This window comes from Aspergillus nomiae, assembly GCF_001204775.2.
Source record: "Aspergillus nomiae NRRL 13137 chromosome Unknown contig00292, whole genome shotgun sequence".
NCBI classification, from domain to species: domain Eukaryota; kingdom Fungi; phylum Ascomycota; class Eurotiomycetes; order Eurotiales; family Aspergillaceae; genus Aspergillus; species Aspergillus nomiae.
Window position 1 is genome coordinate 18,025 of NW_015378347.1, and position 23,345 is coordinate 41,369.

At 49.2% G+C, this 23,345-nt stretch overlaps 11 protein-coding genes across 11 annotated transcripts; 5 read left to right on the forward strand and 6 right to left on the reverse strand.

Annotated features, from left to right (window-relative positions):
• Positions 1-1,112: 1,112 nt before the first annotated feature.
• Positions 1,113-2,853, forward strand: ANOM_008064 (cytochrome P450; the record flags this gene model as incomplete). Its single annotated transcript, XM_015553320.1, has 3 exons — positions 1,113-1,301; positions 1,365-1,640; positions 1,696-2,853. Coding segments are annotated over 3 exons (1,620 nt in total), but the record flags the coding sequence as incomplete, so codon positions are not given.
• A 292-nt stretch (positions 2,854-3,145) lies between these two features.
• Positions 3,146-4,477, reverse strand: ANOM_008065 (isoaspartyl peptidase/L-asparaginase; the record flags this gene model as incomplete). The annotated part of the gene is made up of 1 exon (XM_015553321.1): positions 3,146-4,477. One exon carries the CDS (start codon positions 4,475-4,477, stop codon positions 3,146-3,148), a length of 1,332 nt encoding a protein of 443 aa, XP_015404013.1.
• A 636-nt stretch (positions 4,478-5,113) lies between these two features.
• On the reverse strand, positions 5,114-6,165 carry ANOM_008066 (protein transporter TIM17). Its single transcript, XM_015553322.1, has 4 exons — positions 5,862-6,165; positions 5,593-5,821; positions 5,349-5,503; positions 5,114-5,258 (listed from the first exon to the last, which is right to left on the reverse strand). The coding sequence occupies exons 1-4, from the start codon at positions 5,928-5,930 to the stop codon at positions 5,217-5,219; spliced, it is 495 nt and encodes a 164-aa protein (XP_015404027.1). The 5' UTR covers positions 5,931-6,165; the 3' UTR covers positions 5,114-5,216.
• A 396-nt stretch (positions 6,166-6,561) lies between these two features.
• Positions 6,562-9,160, reverse strand: ANOM_008067 (putative C6 transcription factor; the record flags this gene model as incomplete). The annotated part of the gene is made up of 5 exons (XM_015553323.1): positions 6,562-7,310; positions 7,391-8,298; positions 8,354-8,574; positions 8,604-8,896; positions 8,950-9,160. 5 exons carry the CDS (start codon positions 9,158-9,160, stop codon positions 6,562-6,564), a joined length of 2,382 nt encoding a protein of 793 aa, XP_015404026.1.
• Positions 9,161-10,249: 1,089 nt separating this feature from the next.
• Positions 10,250-10,951, forward strand: maiA (maleylacetoacetate isomerase MaiA; the record flags this gene model as incomplete). The annotated part of the gene is made up of 1 exon (XM_015553324.1): positions 10,250-10,951. One exon carries the CDS (start codon positions 10,250-10,252, stop codon positions 10,949-10,951), a length of 702 nt encoding a protein of 233 aa, XP_015404021.1.
• A 174-nt stretch (positions 10,952-11,125) lies between these two features.
• Positions 11,126-12,524, reverse strand: fahA (fumarylacetoacetate hydrolase FahA; the record flags this gene model as incomplete). Its single annotated transcript, XM_015553325.1, has 2 exons — positions 11,126-12,452; positions 12,508-12,524. 2 exons carry the CDS (start codon positions 12,522-12,524, stop codon positions 11,126-11,128), a joined length of 1,344 nt encoding a protein of 447 aa, XP_015404020.1.
• Positions 12,525-12,784: 260 nt separating this feature from the next.
• Positions 12,785-14,437, forward strand: hmgA (putative homogentisate 1,2-dioxygenase (HmgA); the record flags this gene model as incomplete). Its single annotated transcript, XM_015553326.1, has 4 exons — positions 12,785-13,001; positions 13,054-13,563; positions 13,618-14,268; positions 14,317-14,437. The coding sequence occupies exons 1-4, from the start codon at positions 12,934-12,936 to the stop codon at positions 14,435-14,437; spliced, it is 1,350 nt and encodes a 449-aa protein (XP_015404018.1). The 5' UTR covers positions 12,785-12,933.
• Positions 14,438-14,887: 450 nt separating this feature from the next.
• hmgX lies at positions 14,888-15,634 on the reverse strand (the record flags this gene model as incomplete). Its single annotated transcript, XM_015553327.1, has 1 exon — positions 14,888-15,634. The coding sequence occupies one exon, from the start codon at positions 15,632-15,634 to the stop codon at positions 14,888-14,890; it is 747 nt and encodes a 248-aa protein (XP_015404019.1).
• A 788-nt stretch (positions 15,635-16,422) lies between these two features.
• On the forward strand, positions 16,423-17,663 carry ANOM_008072 (4-hydroxyphenylpyruvate dioxygenase family protein; the record flags this gene model as incomplete). The annotated part of the gene is made up of 4 exons (XM_015553328.1): positions 16,423-16,940; positions 16,997-17,056; positions 17,117-17,474; positions 17,529-17,663. The coding sequence occupies 4 exons, from the start codon at positions 16,423-16,425 to the stop codon at positions 17,661-17,663; spliced, it is 1,071 nt and encodes a 356-aa protein (XP_015404016.1).
• Positions 17,664-18,050: 387 nt separating this feature from the next.
• ANOM_008073 (uncharacterized protein) lies at positions 18,051-20,190 on the reverse strand (the record flags this gene model as incomplete). Its single annotated transcript, XM_015553329.1, has 2 exons — positions 18,051-18,718; positions 18,777-20,190. The coding sequence occupies 2 exons, from the start codon at positions 20,188-20,190 to the stop codon at positions 18,051-18,053; spliced, it is 2,082 nt and encodes a 693-aa protein (XP_015404017.1).
• A 2,026-nt stretch (positions 20,191-22,216) lies between these two features.
• ANOM_008074 (14-alpha sterol demethylase Cyp51A) lies at positions 22,217-23,345 on the forward strand (the record flags this gene model as incomplete). The annotated part of the gene is made up of 2 exons (XM_015553330.1): positions 22,217-22,411; positions 22,479-23,345. Coding segments are annotated over 2 exons (1,062 nt in total), but the record flags the coding sequence as incomplete, so codon positions are not given.

Genomic DNA, 23,345 nt, shown 5'->3' on the forward strand with positions numbered 1-23,345 from the left:
CTCATGTTGAACAATGAGACCGGAAAGAGATGGGGAGATAAAAATACATAACGGAAAAGGGGAAAGTAAATTTAGGTAATACTATCTCTTCTGTATGTATTCCAAATCACTCCGTTATTAATATAGGAAGCTGTTCACGCGAAAGCTGAGACTGTATGCAAGTGACCTCAGGCAGAACTGAAAAGCCTAAAGCTGAGAGCTCCATTCATTCGGCAATGCTTCCAATTTGGAGCCCGCTGCCCATGTATGACTCGAAGACAGCTGCCCCGTAGTCGCCTTCAAAGTTGACGAAATCAACATGAGTGTCAAAGGGAACGCTATTGGATCTTAGTGAAACTCGAGATCCCGCAGAATCCGTTCATTCGGCACTATTTCGGATTCTGTAAGAATCTCATAACCGCGACCGGCCATGTGCAGCAGCAGTGAAACCTAGCGAGCATTGAGGCCCGTTCTATAGAATGGGTATCTTGAACTAATTGCCGCCTTTCTTTTTCGATGCCTTTTCCATGGAGGTGGACCCGACGAAGAAAGATCTTATTGGCCTACCGTAGCTCCTAGAGAAAGAAGATCCCTTCCTGAGGAACCAATGGCGGTATTTGCTTTAGATTTAGTTTTCCAGTTCCATCATCCAGGCCACAGCCAGCGGAAAGGTCATGTCGATAAATCATAAAACATCTCGGAGGTTGGCCTCAGATTGAGTTGAGTTTTTTTTTTTTGAAGGAGCCGCAATGGGTCTTGTTCTGAAATTGCCAAATTGTTCCCCTAAACTAAAGGAGGTTAAAAAAGATCCGCAACACATCGCGTCGCTTTGAACCCGACTGATTTAGTTCGGCACCACGGTGGAGACAGACCAGGTTGGCTTTTCATTGTTGTGTACTCTGCACCTAGGTGACTTCCAGCCGCACTGACCAGTGGCCGGGCTGCAGATCGTCTGTCAGCAACAAAGACATCGTGAATATCGATTTCAATAGGTGACTGAATCCTCTCCTTAACGGCTGTAACCCATTGTTCCATCCCGAACTATTTAAAGCCCCATGAAGTCGCCTCGTGACCTCTCTCTACGACAATCTAAATCTCTCTTTGATCTGATTCGGGCTCTCGAGTGACCGCAGCCTCTGCTCACAATGATGGGACTTCCCTGGGCGACGGTCTATATCGCAATCGCCGGGTATGCAATCGCCAAATCGACCTTCGGCAATTTCATCATTCTATCAATCCTAGTCTCTCTACTCAAAGTTTTCTATAATTGGGTGCTGTACCCAGACTTCTTCACGCCTATCAAGAAAATTCCATCGCCTGCCGTAAGTCTGCTATTCGATCACCGACGCCGGTGGCTGTGAGATTTCTAATGAACAGTGCCGCAGGGTCGATCATGGCTCACGGGCAACTCCGACACAGTTTTTTTGGAGGCGCCTTATGAGCATATGCATAGATGGCTGGAAAATGTGCCAAATGACGGGTTGATTCGCTACTACGTCTCCATTAACCTAGAGCGCATCTTACCAGTGGGCCCGCGAGCTTTGAAAGAGATTCTGGTCACCAAGTCGTACGACTTCCCGAAACCTGAATTCATCAGAGCAAGTCTCAAACGTTTAGCTGGGGAGCATGGCTTACTACTTGTGGAAGGGGACGATCATAAGGTCCGGGCACAGACCACCACTTACTATCTCTCCTGCTGTGGCTAACTTGCAATAGAAATCAAAAAAGAACCTTCTTCCAGCATTCGCTTATCGCCATGTTAAAGAGATGTATCCAATTTTCTGGTCAAAGAGTATCGAAATGGTCAGGGTAATGGACGAAGACCTGCGGAAAAAGGCTGACCCAACGGATAATGTCCTCCGGATGGGAGCATACGCCAGTAGGACGGCGCTCGATATAGTTGGCGTTGCTGGAATGGATCATGACTTTCAATCTCTTCGTGACCCTAACAACAAACTTGTGAGGACGTATCAAAACCTTATGAGTGAACCGCCATTGTACATGAAGATTATTTTCCTCCTGACGCTACTTCTGGGCGACCCTGCCTTCGTCCATGACCTGCCACTCGAGAGGAACAGGAGTATTGAGCGAAGTTCTGAAACCATCCGAGATGTAGCACGGCAGATGATCCGGCAGAAGAGAGCGAAATGGGAAAGCGGATCCTCCACCTCAGAGGATATTGATATTGTCTCGGTTGCCCTGCGGAGCGGGAAATTCACCGAGGAGGAACTGGTAGACCAAATGATGACCTTCTTAGGAGCCGGACATGAAACCACGTCAACTGCCTTACAGTGGTGTGTGTACGTCTTATGCAAGCACCCCGATATACAGACCCGACTCCGCGAAGAGATTCGTGCAAACCTCCCACCTATCTCGACAGAGAACCCGGAGCAGCCTGCTGCTGCCGATATCGATAATCTTCCGTATCTCAACGCATTCTGTAATGAAGTCCTTCGCTTTCACCCGTCTGTACCTGCTACTATCCGCTGTGCCAGTCGAGACACAACGATCATTGGCGAGCCCATTCCGAAGGGCACCTTGTTTCTGATTGCCCCCGAAATCATCAATAAGAGCAAAGAGCTTTGGGGCCCCGACGCCGACAAGTTCGACCCAGAACGCTGGCTAGGCCCTGGTCGGGCTAACAATGGTGGTGCCGACAGCAATTTTGCCAACCTTACGTTCCTACACGGACCACGGAGTTGCATCGGCCAGGGATTCGCCAAAGCAGAGCTGGCCTGCATGGTAGCGGTCGTTGTGGGCAAGTACCAAATGGAGCTGAAGAATCCCAATGCTCCACTCGAAGTACGACAACAAGCGACAGTTTGCCCTAAGGACGGGGTGCTTGCTAAATTTACCAATATAGAGGGGTGGTGAAGAAACGATCGGTTGAATTCATGTTTGTACATTCCATTAATGTCGATCTACTTCCTACTTGGATATCTACGAATCAGCGATCTAGCCGTGGCAACTGAGCTGGCTATGACAGTGGATAGTGTTCGTTGGGTGGTTCCAGCATTTGTTTCTATCATGATATCACTTCCTGTATTTCTCGTCGTTCAATCTGTCTTGGAAGTTAACTCTATCGGGCTACGCGGTATCGAACAAGAATGATACAAAATAACACCACATATCCACAACAAAAGTCTGTCTGGTCTATCAGTCCTCTCTAATACGGCTCTCTAAAAACCATCACATTCTCCAGATCGTTCCCATCGCCATCCTCTTCCACCCACGCCCTCCACATCCCTCCGCAATTGAAATCAAACACCACCTGCCCCCGTCCCAGCTGCATCCCAGACACAGGCACTCCCGTATCCTCATCCACTTCCACCTCTGCCTCAATTCCAATAATGCCCCCTTCACCCTCTCTGGTAACTCCCCAGCGCCTTCCAGCCGAACGCTGTAACTCGCCACCCGGCCCAGAAACCGTAGCAACAGCATCAGCCAGTGTGGGCGTCCGCTCCGAAAAACGAACCATAGCACAAGCCGTCCTCGCCGCCGCAACCCTCAGAAAGGAGTCCCCATTCCCAGTACCCGAAACAGCTGCAGCCCGTCTCTTGACTCTATTCTCCGGACTAGAACACATTACCATCTTCTCCCCTAGCCCCCTCTCCAGAGGGACCTCCATAGGTAAAGACACATAACCCTCTCCCCTGCTATTAAAGAACGATAAACAACCCCCCAACATCCCATGCAAAAGCCCTCCTCCCCCTTCACGCTCTTCACCATCGACTACTGTATTTGACTGAACATTCCAACCCTCCGCCCAAAACCCACCTCCCAAAGTCGGCGTATCCCCAATCCGCCCAGGCCACTTATTCGTCAACCCCCCAGTACTAGTCGCAACAGCAATCCCACCCCACATATCAAGACAAACACACCCGACCGTCCCCTGGCTAAAACTGATCGGCTCAGGCTCCCCGCGGAGACCCCGTAGATGCTCGTCCCACCGTCGTTGTGTCCAGAACCACTCATCATGCATGAACTCCAGTCCCCACTCCCTGGCCTTCTCCTCCACATACGGCGCCACAAGCTGCGAATGCATACTGCCCCCATCCTCACCTCCATATCCGGTCCGTAAAAGTGACTCCTTAGCCGCCAGGATTGGGTGTCGAACATTCCTCAATCCCATGACACCTGCGCCTCTCTTGGTCGACCCTGGGTAATCCGAAGAATCATCGGACACGAGGGATGTCACCATGACAGAGGCTTCCATTTCAATGGTCCCGGCGGAGGTGAAGACGCTTCCACGGCCGCAGTTAAAGAGCTCATCATCTTCGAGGAGGGTTACGGCGTGGACTGCGGCGTCGAGGGCTGTGGAGCCGGACTTGAGGAGGGAGTGCGTGGAGCGGAGATAAGTGAGCAGGGAGGTTTGGTATTGAGCGTAGAGGGATGGAGGGAGGGTGGATCTTTTTAGGGCGCCCGCGCCGCCGTGGATTATTAGGGTTGGTTTGAAGAGTGGTTTTCTTTGTTGGGGGTTGGGTTTGGATTTATCCATTGTGTTGATGTTGATGTTGGTGCGTTGTGTGTGTTATGGAGCACTGTGAGTTGGTTGCGGGGAAGCGGGATCTTATATGCAGGTTTTGGGCGGCTGGAGACAGGGTTTGGGGTTAGAGTTTGGTTGGTCCTTTTGGCTTTTGAGGGATAGGGATGGATGTTGGCTGTACTGTCAGATAATGAGTAATTGATTCTTCGGAGGTGATTTATAGAATGGAGTCTTATTGTTTCTTGCTTCTTATCTTGGAATAATCCGGGGCTGGAAGGAATGACTTACCCGCCGATAATCAGAGAGATAAGCATGGCGCTGGTATATATTTCCTTTTTCTGGCTGTTCTTCCTCATTTGTGGTGATGCATTCATCTGACTCTGAAGGCAATTACCTGGGCATCGCCATTGGTAGACTGGAGTGTGTGGGAGACTGATATCACATTATACCATTTATCGGAAGTTAATATACAAGAAAGTCCAGCCTTGGAAACCCCAAGGCCGGCGTCGAAGATTCTTTTCCCTCCATCAACATAATGAACATGCGAATGCAATGCTGTGCACTCCAACAAACCAGGCTAAAACAATACAAGAGGATTAAGAGCAGGGATAGAAGCACAATAGAAATAGCAACCTCTATAGTTTGCCCCCAGAAATGATGACCACACCCAACACCTGAGAAGAGAGATACGTGATAATAATATAGCATATAGATCGGATTCGGGAAGGAGGCATCGTAGCTGGGTGTTGATTTATGCAGCGACCTTGTCGCCAGATGGGGGAGCAGGAGGGAGCTGAAGCACACCAAGTTAGCTTAAAACTCATACAAGCGGTCGGTCGGAAGCCCAAGCTGCTCCCGAAAGAAGACGCTAGATCAAGCTCACCTCTAGTTTTGTGTTGTCTGCCATCATTCTCTGGAAACCAATACCGACACCCTCAATGACAGCCAGGAAAACAGCGCACATGATGGCAGAGTTCCTGGCAGCCTTGACACCACCACGGACAGCCAAAGCACCACCAGTGAAGAAACCAGCGATAACTGAAACAAAGAACATCAATTAGTCGGACGCTCTCCACGAACCGGACACCCCAAATGTCCCAGTAAATTGAGAGATAGGGTACACATACTAGCATTGTAAGGGTCCTCCTTCTTCCGGATTCCCTTGATCGCACAGTCGAATGTCGAGAACATACCACCCCACACACCGAAGTTACCACCGAGGACGGGCGCGCGAGCTTGATGGCTGTGAGGGCTCCTATCCGACGCTCTCCGTAGGGGCTGTTTCTGAAACCCTTGATACCGTGCCATACTGCACCACCAATTGCCTACAGTTTTCATCTTATTAGCCCGGTAGTCCTGCAAATGAGCACGATTGGACCTCGACTCGAATACATACACCCATACAGAAAGCACCACCGAAGTCGCTCAGGGCAACCCAGGGGCAGGGATCTCTGGAGTGATCCATGGCGAATGTGAAGAGAGATAAAGGGACGAGTAGATGATATTAAACGGGCGGTATGTCCGTAAGCACGAGTAGCTACTGTCCTGACAGGCTACACGGTTTGTGAGATGCGAAGTGTCAATGGATCGAGCGGTTGCTGATGACCTGGATAGGTTGTGACTCGTTCGAGGGAGGATGGGGTCGAAGGCGTATGTATTGACGATGATATAGCGTCGTCAAGTAACGTCTTCTAATCGTCAAACTGCGGGAGGAGATGTCTGTTGTGGGGACAATGAGGTCGGCGATGGAGCAAAGTTGGCGGGATCGCAGCAATCTTTTTAGATGGCGTTTTTTCGCCCGTAAAACGTGACTTCGGGCCGGGGAATGCGGTCACGTGTAGATAGCACCCCGATTTCCGCTCGTATCAAAACAAACTTTTCTCGCGGTGCATGGAAGAACTACGACTTTTCCCGTAGCCTCGATATTCTGTGGCAAAGCAAATGGGAAATGAAAACCTTGTTGTCTTTGTTCTTGATTGGGTGTTATGCTAGACAGCCCATGGTTTACAAACGTTTTCAAACTCACGGAAGGATGTTTACATCTATGTATGTACATGTGTTCCACGTCATGTGGCAAACGTTATCTTGAGAGGATTTCAAGACGGCAAATTCCAGATAAAGTTCAGAGCTCCTCCTTCATATGCAGGGAATTGTCCTGCACTACTGATACCAAACGGTGCCATCGATGGGTCGAATGGTAAAGAAAGCCAATCGTCAGCCGCGATATCATTGAGGGACGGGATGTACCCCATATCAGACATATTTTGTGATATTGGAATATCCATCATAGGTGTATTGTTACCCTGATTTGTGCTCGATGGGACACCCATGGATGGTTTTGATGTTGTTCCCTGGTTACTCTTGACTGTCTTTGATGATGCCAGTAAGTTCCGCCGCAAACGCGCGACATGCATGTCCAACAGCGCAGCATAGCGGGTGCTCAAATGGATATCATCCAACGCGTTCGACCTTAGCGCTTGTATACTTCGCTCGAGAACATCGAGTGACTCTCGCAGCGTTGATTGGCGTGTTCCCAAACTAAGGGCTTTCATGAGAAAGATGGACGAGCTCGTGATACGGAGGAATATCCGGACGGGGCAGAATCGTAATACCCCATTCTCAGCCAGTTGAATTACCTTCTGTAGTATCTGGCAGCATCCATCAATGACTTCTTGAATGTATTCGTAGTCAATTGGGTCGATATTCAGTGCGCGGACCTCTTCCGCGTGAGGATCGCTGTCCGCGAGCACCCGTTCCACCACTGCTTGCATTCCGACGGAATGCGTATAGACTCGAACAAAATGATATTCAAGGAAGAGAATATCAAAGTACTGTTTCTTGCGTGCTGTATATTACGTTAGTTTCATACGCGCAGGAAATATTACGGTCATAGGTTAGACTCTAGGTATGACCAGATTCACCTACATCGTACTTGGAGATGCTCTTCCTTCCATTTGTCCAGTATCGGACGAAAGTGATCCAGCAATTCAATGTACCGCCCACTATGCAGTTGCTGCCTGGCAAAAGAGACGGTCGGAAAGAACATATCAGTAACCGATTTTGCCAACTTTGTCAGATCCATCCAGGAATCCATAAAAGTCAGCCATTCATCGCCGGTTTGGTTTAGCTCTTTCGCCGCCCGCCGTCCCAGAATAGCATGGTTTAGGCTTTGTGGCATAAGCGATACACAACCTATTCGCCATGCGAGTTGGTTGATATATACGTATAACAAGCGCTGCACCCGTTGCCTGCGGAGTTTGATCTGTTCGCCAGATATAAATCCCTCGTAACCAGACGCATAACCCAGTTTCTTTTCATCAAGCTCGAAAATACCCAATTCGTGCGCGAGAGACAAAGCTGATCCCAGCAGCATCCATGACATCTGGTCTGATCTTCGTGCTGGCTCGATCATATCCTCCAGCCATCGATTTGTAGAAGAAGAGTCCTCTAGCTCTTGCGGATCCGGGGGAACCGACGTGAGATCGAAGTCCCAACCATCACTTTCTGGAGGGAAGTGAAGGGATCGAGGGTGCCATTCTGACATTAACATGAGTGCCTCGATTGTCCCTATGTTTCGAACCTTAGACTGCGAAGATTTCTCCTGTCCAAACATAAGTCGCATGACCAGTTGCTGACAATGCTGCCAAAGCCGATGGTGAATGAAAAAGTTCCTCGACCCACCACCTGCACCAGGCAACAGGTGATAACGAGAGGAGATCATCAAGATAGTGCAACATAAAACCGGATCGTGCGAGACAAGCCAGCGATGATTCTTATGATCTGCATAGAAATCAGTTAATATCGGGGACAGGTCCGACATATTCTTAAAGAAACTGAGCAGTCAGTCAGCTTTAGCACTTTAGTACTAGAACAACTGGCTATACTAACAGGTCGATAAATGTGACAGCCTCTCTCGCAGTGAACCATCCCATCCGGACAAAGCGGCATGCTCCCCAGACACTAAGGACATCTTTGGACGCTTGGGAGATTTCTACGGGCTGCGCTGCTTTCGCTAGGACTTCTGGAGGGACAATGGATTGGTTTAATGAGTTGTCATAGTTATTAGAGCGACCAGTAGAGCTTCGCGCATTTCGCGACGGCGTACTCGACTCGCTTAAACCATTACCATGCTCCTTACTATGGGCGCCGCGGCCTCAAAAAGGATATTGAGAGCATCATTTCCACTAGACACCACAGTGCGCATCATAGAATTTGCCAGAGTAGAGGTGGATTGCCGCCGTCTTTGGCTACCCTCTGCTGGGGACGACTGAAGTGTAGTACTATCAGCGTTATCCTGGTCTTGCTCCGCATAGCTAAGTGGACTCGGACCGTGGCCTAAAACGTGGTGTGACTCGTCCCTACTGATCCCGGGATTGCTGGATAGTCTGGGACGTGTCCTTGCAGACAGCGGTATATGTTCTTCCGATTGTCCTTATGCGGTGTTAGACATGGTCTAGCCTAGAGAAGGAGGACGGGTAATTCACCTCGTTTCTTCTGTCTCTCCCATGCCTTTTTCTCACTGAAGACACATTCCCTTTGTTCCCTCCTACACTTCGCGCACGGCGGCCCTAATGGAAGGCCATCCGGCCCTGTCCCTAACTCACATTTCGCCTTTCGCTGCCGGCAGGCAAGACATGCCTTGTAGGTACGCTGGTATGTGGCATGTCCATTGCCGGACTGTCTCCTGACCTCCATTCTCACAGTGAGCAAATCAACCAATCACATGATAGTTATTGATTATAGTTACTAGTATGAGGTAACAAAGGGCCGGACGCAGGAGCCAAAGGCAAATGGCTGAGTGGTCCGGGTTTTGGTTTTTCGAGATATTGCGGATGTTTGAATGTGGTTGGAGAAATAGCCGTCGGTTGCCGAGGAAGAGGGTAGAAATACCCGCCCCTACTTTAGCTTCACCTCAACAGTGACATCGTTCCACTTTTAGATTTAGGATCTCGTGTAGAGAGCATAAACGTCTATAGGGTTGATGCATCAGGCGTAAAATATTTGCATTAGGGTTAGGTACTTTGATATCACTATGTAACTACTAACTAATAAAAAGTTTTACTAACAAGATGTACCCATAAGCTCTTAGATATATATATTTTTGCTAGTACATACATACTTGGGTAAACTTTAAATGTGTTGAAGCTTGAAAAGTGTACCTATGGCTAGAAGAAAAGTGATCCCACTAGATAAAATAGGGAAATAGTCTTCATTTTCACCAATATTTTCCCCGGGTTGTGTGTGCTTAATATTAACCATGACTGTATAACTAGTTATCCGCAGTTGACAGCACATGACGTCACTGCATTCTACTCCCGCAACAATAAAGAAACATCATATTTTACACAGTACTCAAGGATTTTTAAGATGGCCAGGCACTGCCCCACAGCGATATAAAAACGCGATCTTCCGAAGTTTCAAAAGACGATCCTTGAACTCGGAAAATAGCGGAAAATCCTGCGCTCAGAACCGGTTATCACATTGGCGGAACTCTTCCGCCTGCCTTAAACAAGACTGTCGAGAATAATAAAAACAACCGTAGTCATGGATGAGACACAGTAACGGAAGGATAAACCCAGTATTAATTTGTCCCATTTATGTATATTTCCCAAAGAGTTCACGGGTATTAAATTGCTGTAGCATAGAAATTCTACCACTTGGGTAGCCCATCTCTCCCACATTGCCATAACATACCCCTCTTAAGAAACCAACCTTCTTTACAACACCTACAAGATACAATAAAGCCTACACCCAGAATCCACTTAACAGACAATAACACCCAGAATGACCGGCCAAACTCCCAAAATCACCCTATACACATACTTCCGCTCCACCTCTGCAGCCCGACTGCGTATCGCTCTCAACCTCAAATCAATCCCCTACACCCCCGTCCCCGTAAACCTTCTGAAAGGCGAGCAGTCATCCTCCACCAACCGTGCCCTCAACCCGTCTGGCACCGTCCCGACCCTTGTAGTCGAGCGCCCAGCATCCCAGGGCGCAACGGTGACCATCACGCAATCGCTTGCCGCGCTCGAATACTTAGAAGAAATCACACCGGCATCATCCCATGCTCTCCTCCCACCGACCTCGGACCCAGAGTCCCGTGCGGTCGTCCGCACCCTCTGCGAGATTATTGGCTGCGATGTACAGCCAGTCACGAACCTGAAGATCCTGAAGCGGGTTGGCCCGTTGGGATTCGACCGGGAGACTTGGTCGAAGGAGCTTATTGACGACGGGTTCCGCGCTTATGAGACCATTGTTTCGCGGACGGCGGGAGTATTCAGTGTTGGTGATGCTATTACTATGGCTGATGTGTGTTTGCTTCCTGCTGTGTGGGGGGCACAGCGCTCTGGTGTGAACTTGGCCGAGTACCCTACTGTACAGCGGATTGCGGAACGTTTGGAGTTGGAAGATGCGGTGAAGAAGGCGCATTGGAGGACGCAAAGTGATACACCTGAAGAATTCCGGCTGAAGGAATCTTCGTAGGTTGTATGATCCTGGTTGTGAATGGGGGAGTTGGAAGGATTCTACAGGTGTATAACGACAGATTGTATATGGATTCCATATGTTCTTGGATACTTATTCATAGCTATCTCATCACAAACAATCTCACTTATTTTGAAACGTTACATAAAAGAAAAATAGTATAAAAACTGGAACTTAGTACTCCAGCTTGATAGCGGGAAGAATGGTTCCTGTGCAGTCTCCGAACCCAACATAGTTACCTTCTGTGCCGGCCTTACCACGCAGGACAATAGTGTCACCATCCTCCAGGAACAGGCGTTCAGATCCATCAGCTAGCTTGAGCGGGTTCTTTCCATTAGTCTGCTCAAGGAGACTGCCCTGGGTTTTGGGTTCTGTGCCAGAGATCGTTCCGCTTCCGAGAAGGTCACCGGGGTTCATGTTGCAGCCTGTGATGGTATGGTGGGCTAACATCTGTGGGAACGAGTACAGGAGGTTCTTTGCGTTTGAGTTGGAGACAATAGTTGGCTTTCCGCCTGCATTGGTGATTTCGACTTCGAGAGGGATATCGTAAACGTTGGCTGCACGCTTTTCACGCAGGTAAGGAAGCAGAGAGTCCCGGTCGCCAGGTTCCAGACCCGTGGCGCGGAAGGGCTCTAATGCATCCAACAAAACCACCCAAGGAGTAATTGTAGTGGCAAAGTTCTTTGCGTTGAATGGTCCAAGAGGAATATATTCCCAGGCTTGAATGTCACGGGCTGACCAGTCGTTCATGAGAACCAATCCGAAGATATGATCCTCGGCTTCGCTGATATTAACTGGCTTTCCGAGATCGTTGGGCTTGCTGACGAATGCAGCCAGCTCCAGTTCGATGTCCAATCTCTTGCATGGGGAGAAGGTGGGGAGTTTGGGTGTAGCGGCTGGGTTGGCCAGGATCTGGCCGTTGGGACGGTGGATAGGCGTGCCTGATGTCACGACAGACGAGGCACGGCTGTGGTATGCGACGGGCAGATGCTTGTAGTTGGGTTGCAAGGCATTCTCTGGTCCACGGAACAGTACACCGACATTGTAAGCGTGGTTCAGGCCGGCGTAGAAATCAGTGTAGTCGCCGATTTGCATCGGCACATGGTTTGTCACCTCTGACAACGGCAAGAGGGCTTCCTTCTGCAAGGAGGCATTATCCTTGAGAACCTGAGGAAATGGCGTGTCTGCGCGGAAGACATTCTGAATATACTCGCGAACTTGGCGGTGCACAGGGCGACCCAGAGCTGCGAATGCGTTCAAGGTTGGCTGGCTAAAAACATTGAGATGTGGTTGGAAGTCAGGTAGTTGTGCGAACCCCCCCGATGAGGCAAAAGTGCTCAGGTTCAGCGCATATTCACCGATCGCAATCGCTGCCACGCGAGAGGTACTCTTAGTCGAGGAGATAATTCCAAAGGGAATATTCGCCAGCGAAAATGGCGAGTTCTTAGGGATCTGGAGCCACGATGCCATTGTTCCGGTTATAGTGGAAGATATGAGAAACCTGGAATGCTTAAAGATGGTAGTCACAGAGACGTGTTCATGTGAAAGGCTCTGACCGCGAAGAAAGCGACATTAAAAACAAATCGCTACGACTTAGTCTGCCCCTCATCTCTTGATTGCGACAGCTGCGTGTTTGGCATATGAGGGACGATTTCCGATGGGTGGTCGCGGAACCAAGCCGCAATGCCGCTTATCCCCGGCTGTTTCCCCTCCAGCTCTGTTACCTGTAATTCCGCGGTGCCTCCCGCAACTCCATACTTGGCTATGATGCATTGTCAAGGCTATGCAATATTCTGAATCCCCGCGATCATGTCCGTGACTACCGGCAGGTCGCGACCGCCAATACTCTCATAAAACGAGGCACACGCCGCACCTTTAGGGTTGCGATTTTCTATCAGGTCCAAATTCCACCTCTTGTACTACTACTCATTCGTTAAACGCAAAAAACAAAGCATATACAACAGGCAACAGGCATTGACACCATGCCAGTCACCAATTTCTCACACCCAGACCCTTACTCCTACCAGACTGGATTCGATTCTTATCATGAGTAAGCTTCTAAGAGTGCGGAATGAGGGGTGGCGGAATTAACTCTTTCGCAGATCGGAAGCCATCGAAGGAGCCCTCCCCGTCGGCCAGAACTCTCCCCAGAAGGCTCCGTATGGTCTATATGCCGAAAAGCTGTCAGGAACAGCCTTCACTGCTCCTCGACATGAGAACAAACAAACTTGGGTTTACAGGATCATCCCCGCGGCCGCCCACGAGAATTTCAAGGTCGAAAATGGAGACTCCTATCACACTCATATGACCACCGAGACCACCAAGCTCCACCACATTCCCAATCAGCTCCGATGGAACCCGTTCGATCTGGATGAGACTGTAGACTGGGTGCATGGACTGCATCTCATCGCAGGCTCCGGCGATCCCACCCTGAAACAGGGACTGGGAATTCTGATGTATGCGGCTGGAAAAGACATGGGAAAGGAGGCCTTCTATTCCGCGGACGGTGATTTCCTGATTGTCCCACAGCACGGTGTGCTAGACATTCAGACAGAATTGGGAAGACTTGTCGTTCGCCCGAATGAGATTTGCGTCATCCCCCGTGGTGTCAGGTAAGCCCTCCTACGCTATGGTTCCACCAGTAATCTGACTTCTTCGATTGCAAGATACCGCGTAACTCTCCCAGCTGGTCCGGTAAGAGGGTACATCTGCGAGCTCTACCAGGGCCACTATCAACTCCCAGAACTTGGCCCCATTGGTTCGAACTGCCTTGCCAACGCGCGTGACTTCCAAGCGCCTGTGGCTTCTTTCGATGATGAAGAGGAACCATCCGAGTATCGCCTGTACAGCAAATTCAACAACACCCTTTTCTCCGCTCGCCAGGATCACACTCCATTTGATATCGTCGCCTGGCACGGCAACTACTACCCTTACAAGTACGACCTAGGTCGCTTTAACACTATCGGCTCTATCTCCTTTGATCACCCCGATCCTTCCATTTTCACTGTCCTCACCGGTCCATCTGACCATGTCGGAACCGCCATTGCTGACTTCGTCATCTTCCCTCCGCGATGGTTGGTGCAAGAGAACACCTTCCGTCCGCCATGGTACCACCGCAACACTATGTCCGAGTTCATGGGCTTGATCTCGGGTAATTACGATGCGAAAACCGGCGGCGGCTTCCAGCCAGCCGGAGCTAGTCTGCATAATGTCATGAGCGCGCACGGCCCCGACACCGATGCTTTCGAGGGGGCCAGTAATGCTGAACTGAAGCCGCAGAAGGTCGGCGATGGAAGCATGGCATTCATGTTTGAAAGGTCCGTATTCGCTATGAGATACTTATGTTCAATTACTAATGTCTTTAGTTCTCTCATGGTCGGTGTATCCGAATGGGGTCTCAAGACGTGCCAGAAGGTACAGGAAGAGTACAACGAGCATAGCTGGCGGCCATTGAAGAGACATTTCAAGAACCCTAACAAGGCCTGAGATTTGCACTTGTGATGAGAAAACGATGTACTGCATATTCTGTAAACATTCATTGGCAACATAGCACTGATACCTAGTCTACTTAAATGGGACACTTGATTTAATATTCTATTCGCGTACCATGTTCACATTCAAACCGTCATATGAATCTCATAACCAGAAACCAGAAACCATAAAAGCCAACCCTCAGACTTAGCTAAATCTACTTCCTCGATTCGGCCGACGCCGTAGTGTTATGGTTGCATGTTGCAGTACTAGCGCATGGACGACTTTTGCGCCAGCAATTGAACTACATGCCCTTGGTAAACCCTGATCGCTAGAATTCATCTCTACCAGCTGAACCCGGAATAAATATAGTTCATATTAAATCATACAACAAATCAATCCACATTGAGCACACAACGCTAAGACTACACACATGCACATACACAATACAGAGAAAAATAAACATCACCCCTCAACCTCCTTCCTCAATGCTTCCTTTACAATAGCCCCACACATCTTCGCATAAGGATTCGTTTGCACAGCCAACTGCTGGGCAACTTTATTCCCAAATCGACCCCCAAAGAAGAAGTCCCGACTCGCCATCTCCTCCAGCCTGTCCGCATCCAGCTGGCTCCATCTCCCCAGCCCCTCAAACGCTTCACCACTCTTCTTCACCTTCGCCAACCTCAGCAACAAATACCCGCGGTGAGTATGCGCATCAGCCAGTAAACGCGTCTGGACCTCCGAAACAGGATCCGCCGGTGACCGCGGCGTCGCTAGACCAATCGCCTCGCCCAAATCAGAAAGGAGAGAGGATACGGTCTCAGCGTTTTGTGGGGTGAAGAGTTCTGTTTCTGTTTCTTCCGCTTGGTCGGTGGAGATGAGCATGCGGAGGGCTTGGGCTCTGTTCACGTAGGCGGGCGGGTAGGTTGGGTGTTCTGTTATCAGGGTAGAAAGCTGGTTTATGGCGGATTGGATGGTCTCGGGGGTCGGGTTGGGTGATGCCAGGGTGCGGACGATGGCTACTTCGCGGGCTTTAAGGGTTTCATGGAGCTTGGAGTCGATGTTTAGGTGAGTTGGGAAAGGGGGTAGAGATGGATTGATTGTGATGCCGTTTGAGGGGGAGGATTCAGCGTCGAAGAGGGCTTGTAGGACGGCTGAGTCGTTGGTTGTTAGGCTTGGTTTTGTGGAGGAGATTGTTGTTGAGGCCATTTTCGTTTGTCTTTGTGGTTCTATTGAACTGGGAGTATTTTATTTGTGAGATTTGAGGTATAGATGTGGAGGGATAGGTTGAGTTTGGTGGTGAGTAGGTGTAAGTAGGAGGAATTGATGTAAGGGCTTGTATGTAGCAGGTGTTGTATTGCGGATATTATGCACAACTAGACTATGTATATCTATGAAGATTTGAAACAGCTATAGTTCCATCAAATAAAGCGACTGAAGCCGTGATAAGCTTCAGCGTCATTGTGGCGGATGTTTTAGCCGGGGTCATCTGCACGCCGGCTATTTCGAGATACCCGCGCCCAGCCGGCCCTTTCCACGCAACACCCGTCCACAGCCGACGCAAGCCCCAAGTTGCCATCATCGCACTGGCCGAATTGGGTAATGTAGGACTGGAAATAATGCAATCATCATTATCCAAAGGCGATGTAGGTGTTGGTTTGATGAAATGGTGGGCTAGTAAGATACCCGGTGATCGATCCACGGCTGGGAGTCGAATTGTATTTAAGATGATTATCATTCGTCGTGGCTGATATAAAGACAGCACAACGACTGGTTCAATTTACACTGCTCTACTCAGACTCTATCAGCTCTGTATTACTATAGACAGAAGAATCAAAGTCAAGCCATAACAATACCAAGAACACAACAGCCATGGCTCCTATTTCCACCAGCCCACCTCCCACAGACCGAACCTCCCTCGCTAGCTACAGAGGCTACGACCATGTGCACTGGTACGTAGCAATGCCAAACAAGCCGCTACGTACTACATCACACGCATGGGCTTCAAGCGCGTCGCCTACCGTGGTCTCGAAACTGGCAACCGAAGCATCTGCTCCCACGTCGTCCGCAACGGAGACGTCACCTTCATCCTCACTTCGCCTCTGCGCTCCCTCGACCAGATCGACCGTTTCTCCGGAGAGGAACAGGAGCAGCTGAGAGAAATCCACCACCACTTGGAGCAGCACGGTGACGGCGTCAAGGATGTTGCCTTCGAAGTCGACTCCGTCGATGCCGTCTTCAACGCGGCAGTAAGCAACGGTGCAAAGGCTGTATCGAACCCGCAGACGCTCAAGGATGAAAGCGGCGAGGTCAGAGTGGCCACTATCCAGACCTATGGCCAGACCACACACACGCTACTTGAGAGGAGCAATTACCACGGTGGCTTCCTCCCAGGCTACCGTCTCGAGACCGCAGAGGACCCCGTCTCTAAATTCTTGCCCGCTGTGCATCTCAAGCGCATTGACCACTGTGTTGGAAACCAGGACTGGGATGAGATGGACAAGGTTTGCGAATAGTGAGTTGTCCTTTGTTTTTGTTTGTCATTTATATCCAAAAGCTAAACAATCACAGCTACGAGAAAGCCCTCGGATTCCACCGTTTCTGGTCCGTCGACGACAAGCAAATCTGCACGTGAGTCCAGCTGTTCTCATCATCTCTGGGGGGGGGGACGATCAACTAACAGTTGAGTAGTGAATTCTCTGCTCTGAAGAGTATCGTGATGGCCTCGCCAAACGAGATCGTCAAGATGCCTATCAACGAACCAGCCAAGGGCAAGAAGCAATCCCAGATCGAAGAATACGTCGACTTCTACAACGGTGCTGGCGTCCAGCACATCGCTCTCATGACCGATGACATCATCCGGGACATCACGAACCTCAAGGCTCGCGGTGTGGAATTCATCAAGGTCCCCAGCACTTACTACGACGACGTGAAGATCCGCCTGAAGAAGGCCGGTCTGACCCTTCACGAAGACTTCGATACGATCCAGAAGCTGGATATCCTCATTGACTTTGATGAGAATGGGTATCTTCTGCAACTGTTCACTAAGGTATGTTGATTAGTTCCGTTCTCTTATGTACTGGTCGTGTGCTAATGGTTATAGCACTTGATGGATCGCCCGACTGTTTTCATCGAGATCATCCAGAGACATAACTTCGAGGGTTTCGGAGCTGGAAACTTCAAGTCGTTGTTCGAGGCGATTGAGCGGGAACAGGAGCTGCGTGGAAATCTTGTTTAGGACGTGGGTGTGATGATGTGAATGACTTATGCCTTTGTATTGCTGCCTCTGCTTGATACCTACCCTACATCTCTTCCAACAAGTGTATTTTTTGTCAAGTTGCTGCGCATGTTAGATTAGCGTCTCTAATGGCTATATCAAGAAGTGTTTTTGTATGAATGCGGCAGTCTTGTATGTATATGCTGCCTTCGATTGTTTTCAAAGGCTTGTTTACCTAAAATCATGGTTCCAGTAAATTCTAAGCATATGAAGTATCTGATCTTATTTTCATCAAGCGACATTATGTTCATTTCATCATTTCTATGCACACAGGCCATCCAGTGCACCAAGGTATCACGAGATATGGCTCAAACCCCAATGCACATATGGCGACATAAGTCGGCACTTTCAATGTTTCTTTTTCGAAGAAGAACCTCCCGGAGTTGAGCCTGGCCGACGCTTATACTTCCGTGGATCTTTCCGACTCATCAATGCTTTGTTTCTCGTGCCTTTCCCGCCTTCCCAGAATCCACTTCCTGCTTTTCCTATGAGAACCGCACGACAGACTCCGCAGTTTTCAGGCCGGTAAATTTGCTCTCTGGAGCAGAAGCCACAAATCATACGATTAGCGTGTTCGTTGGGGTGGTCTGTCTCCGCATCGTGACATTTATCGCAAGGAAATACCTTGGCACAGCAGCTGAATCGAAACCAGCGATAGCTCTTGCCGTAGTGCGAACAGCGACCACGGCGCGGGAGTTCTTGACCAGCAACAATGCCAAGAGCTTCCTTTGGCTTCTTTCGTGGCAGTGCTTGGTTACGAGAAGTAAATGCGGCTGATCCTACCCTGAGGAATTTGACTTCAGGGACCTTGAATACCATCTTGCGATGGCATTGGCGGCATGACGCCGATGCACTCTCGCCGCGTACTGCAACAACACCGGGTGCAGGGAAGGAGCTTGAACACTCAGCGCATGTTGGAATGAAGCTGCTAGGAAGAAGATCGGCGATAGTACAGCCATCCAAATCAAGATAGCCGGCGCGGTTTGAATTAGGATGTATTAACTGTCGACGGAAGCCTAATTGACCGTGATTAGTTTAATCTCCCATATTATGTACTGCTCGAGAAGTCCTTACCAAAACTCATAGTGTTGGCACATTTCTTGCACGACTCAACTTTGGGCGACAATGCATCAGCTTTGTCCTTGATCTGAGGGACATTCTTTACGTCCATCTGCTCCTTGCATCGATCACATTTGATCGTGATTGAGAGGCCGACAAGCTCTAAAAGTTCAATTCCATATAATTCCAAGAAGGGGAAAGACAAGGCAACACCACGTTCTACAGTGGTTTCCGGGAGCGCTGGTACTGGGGCTCCGCCATCTTCTTCATCTTCGCCTGTGAAGTCATCTTCAGACTCGGTCATGTCCGTACATTCGCTCTCGCTGCTGCGCTCGCCCACTGTCCATTCTGGAGGTCGTGGAACGACATGGACGTGAGGTTTGTCTTCTAGTGTCGAGCTAGTTGTCGTCGTCGATATATCTTCAGGGGCTTTAGAGTCGGTATGCGATTCAGGTGATGCAACAGGAATAGTCTCCTGGGGAATCTCAAGCGGCGTTTTGGCGAAGTTATGCATATTGGCCGTCAGGTAATTGATTTGCGACATGAGATTCAATTTTGAATTTCCTTCAACCCACTGCGCAAACCCCACTTCGACAGGCCGCGCTTCTGCACGGTCAACACCTTGGAGCTCAACAGAGCTCTGTTCTAGTGGGTACAAAGGGGGCACCGATAACTTGACTGCTTTCACAGAACGGATCGGAATCGGTAATCGGTCGGGTTTGGGAGGCTGTATAGGAATCACAAACGAAAGCCCATCTTTTGATTTCTGAAACAAAGGTAGTCTTCCAAGACGAGCTTCGAGTTGCTTAGTCTCCACAGTCCTCCTCTTCTCAGCTTGTGATTTCTCCTCTACGGTATATACCCGAGAGGGAGCCTCTGGCACAGACAACGGCTTTGGTTCCGTGTCTTGCTTACTCGCTGGAGTAGAAACGGCCAAGGATTTCACCCCTTCCACAATCGATTGGCTCTCTGGCTTTTGCTTGCCACCCACATTTGGTACAAACTTCAGCGTGGGACCTCTTTCCGTAGTCGTGAGTAAACGCTCAAGGTGTCGGTCTAGCGTATTCATCCAGGTTAACAAGGTCGCACGGCCACCACTCCTCAGGGTGCTGTCGACAATATCGTCGAATCCCCGCGCAACATTATCCTGAAAAGCGCTGCCCATTTCGGAATTGGTCACTTTCAGAGTGGGTCTCTGACGACCAGGATATGATAGAGGCACATGCAAAACGCATTGCAGCTTGTCCATTTCGAAGGGAAAGTCCGGGTCCGAAGGAGCCATCCCAAAAGTCAGCGTTGTGCCCACACCATCCGTGCTCTCAGCCGGACGAAAGCGTCGCCTCAGCTGGTTTATCTGGAATTCGCGGGGATTTGAGCTTTCGGCTTTCGAGACGGGCCTCTGGCTGGGTGTTGAACTTGTGCTAGTCATGTTGCCGGCTGCCAGTGAAGGGTCGTTCATTCAAAATTTAGTGCCCAGCCAAAATATCACAGAAAAAAGACAGTACAGTGGATTAAAGCAACTACAGACCCGGACACTACGTCTGGCTAAATAGCAATAGAAACCGAGTACTAGATTGATAGTTTGCGAAAGGAAGATATATGGGCTTAGTCATCTGATTTTGCCGCTGAAGGTGGGCCTCGTGCGCTAGTCCTGAAACGGAGAAGCGCCACAATGACTCTTCGTGACTCCCGATGATTCAGTGCAAATGACTCAAGGTCCCAAGTTCCAAGTGCCACATGGGCTGCAGATACGAACTAGTCCCAGGTCAGGAACTCCTGTTCTCAATTAAACGCCGTCGAGTTTCCACGGCGCTGGTACTGTGATTCTTTGGATGTGGTGCGTCTCTTATCCCAAGGATTGATTGACTCCATCAAGCAGTTACTATTCAAAGTTACTCTATTTTTAGCCTAGTCGGCCGTTGCTGAATTCTCAAGCCTTACTCGCCTCTAGTCAGGATCTTCAAATTGGGTTTCAATTGAATCTTCTAATCTTTCGCCCATTGTAGAGTCCGCTGGACATAAAGTGTGCCTTGATGTCTTATATGATTTTACTATCATCAACCCACCCACCGGATCACGCCACTTTCTGTCTATATTCTGGATACCTCAAGCATATCAAGCCACCAGTATTACGAAGAATGGTGGTCAGATTAGCTACCAACTCTGGAAAAGAAGTATGTCGTTAGCTTCTAGGTGGAGATTCCGTCCAATGCTACACAGTATAGGGGTCTTCAGCCGCTATCTCGAGACGTATCTAACCACCGTTTCCTGTCTGGAATACTTTTCGCTCCCTAAGTATCGATCATGTAGTTCTAGAAGTAGAAACGTGGGCTGATAGGGATCATCCCATGATAAGTGGAAGGATAGGCCGTGCAGGAAGAAAGTAGCCACGATTGTAGAATATGCGTGTACCGTACTGTACCGTACAACAAGATCATAAACTCTATACATCATAGAGGTCAGTAATTCTGAACTTGGATGCCCAGCAGCTGCAGTGGGTTTATGTTCTCGGTCATTGAGAGAGCCAGCATCACTGTGTAAGATCTTTATGTGAAAGCCCAAATGAACGATTATCAAATAACCTCTTTTAGCAACAGGCAAAGGTATCTTAGTTCATTACTCGACGGGCGATCAATACTGGATGTCTCCTTGCATCCGAATAGCTATCTATTCAACCAAGTCAGTCTTACAGAATTCATATACGAAAATGGTATCTAAGACATCCTCCAAACTATAGTTCTTCCAGTCTCTGTGGTTTTAGAACAGTCTGAACAGAGGAAAGACAAGGCGCTCAATCTTAGCCACTATATCCACAGTAAGCTTCATGAAGCAGTGCGTGTCAGCACTTTATTAACGATATAATGTATAACACTCCCAGCTTTATGGCTCAATACACAATCAGCTGTGGACGCAGTACCTCGCAGACTTCCAAGCTTTGAGTCCTGAAGATTAGACTAAGACAAAAACAACCTAGTGAATATAACACCTGGCAACTCTCAAAAGAAATGAAAACGTAGTTCCAAATTAAGCCATTGCCGTGTACTCCGTGCATATTATGTATAGGTTCACCGAGGCTAGGTTTCTCCGTCGTTAAAGCTGCAAGGGGTTGCTGATCAATTAGGGCATCTGGAGTGGTCCGATTCGGATGTCAACCCACCCGCCCGGCTGATGCCAAGTACTCCAATATGGGGGCCCACTGTCTGGTACATCGCATTGTATATCCGGGTGGTGTCAGCAGAATTGGGGTGGTTCCGATTGCTAAAGTGGCAGTGCTTCTGTTTAGTAATGGTCTGGCTCTCCTTTATTCCTCAAGGTTACGGGTTAGGGTTCCATCCAGATTAGGCATACACATTGAAAGGTAGATCCAAATGCCTATCTAATTTCCTTATTAGAGTCGGCATTCTTCTAGCTCCTCACACTCCTTTTCCTCTTCTTCCCTGTCTTCTCCTCGCAGCATGGTATCCTTCACTCTCGTCAGCGCCTACGCGGCTGCTGGCGTGCTGGCAATCATCATCCTAAATGTCTTGCGCCAACTCTTCTTTCGTAATAAGAGTGACCCACCTCTTGTTTTCCACTGGGTCCCTTTCGTGGGTAGTACCGTTACTTATGGGATGGACCCTTATGCATTTTTCTTTTCTTGCAGACAAAAGGTTAGTCGGCCGCCGTGATGTTTATTTCACAATTCTGTCTGGAGCCCGCTGCTAACACAGTTGGCAGTATGGTGACATCTTTACCTTCATATTACTGGGTCGAAAGATCACAGTATATCTGGGCATTCAAGGCAACGAATTCATTCTTAATGGCAAGCTGAAGGATGTCAATGCCGAGGAGATCTATAGCCCGCTCACCACGCCAGTCTTTGGCTCCGACATTGTGTATGATTGCCCGAATTCAAAGCTTATGGAGCAGAAGAAATTCATCAAGTTTGGACTCACACAGGCTGCACTGGAGTCGCATGTACCACTGATTGAAAAAGAAGTTCTTGATTATCTCAAGACATCGCCCAACTTCAAGGGGACATCCGGCCGGGTGGAAATCACGGGTGCCATGGCTGAAATCACTATCTTCACTGCCGGCCGAGCACTGCAAGGCGAGGAGGTTCGCAAAAAGCTCACTGCGGAGTTCGCAGATTTGTATCATGACCTTGATCGGGGGTTCACTCCTATCAACTTTATGCTTCCGTGGGCACCGCTGCCGCGTAACCGGAAGCGGGATGCAGCCCATGTGCGCATGAGAGAGATCTATATGGACATCATCAACGAGCGCCGCAAGAACCCGGACCGGGAGACTTCCGACATGATCTGGAACCTCATGCATTGCACTTACAAGAATGGACAGCCTGTGCCAGACAAAGAAATCGCCCATATGATGATCACTTTACTAATGGCAGGTCAGCACTCATCGTCATCTATCAGCTCTTGGATCATGCTACGACTAGCCTCTGAACCAGCAGTCTTGGAAGAGCTCTATCAGGAGCAAATCATGAAGCTCAGCCCGGATGGAAGTAGCCTTCCGCCCCTGCAGTACCGCGATCTGGATCTTTTGCCCCTTCACCAGAATCTCATCAAGGAAACTCTGCGTTTG

Bases quoted from the DNA above. Each gene is read 5' to 3' on its own strand.
- ANOM_008066 (XM_015553322.1), bottom strand. From the start codon at position 5,930: ATGGATCACTCCAGAGATCCCTGCCCCTGGGTTGCCCTGAGCGACTTC. The intron at 5,822-5,861 runs GTATGTATTCGA...GCTCATTTGCAG, and splicing joins GTGGTGCTTTCTGTATGGGT to GACTACCGGGCTAATAAGAT. The intron at 5,504-5,592 runs GTATGTGTACCC...TCTTTGTTTCAG, and splicing joins GGAGGACCCTTACAATGCTA to TTATCGCTGGTTTCTTCACT.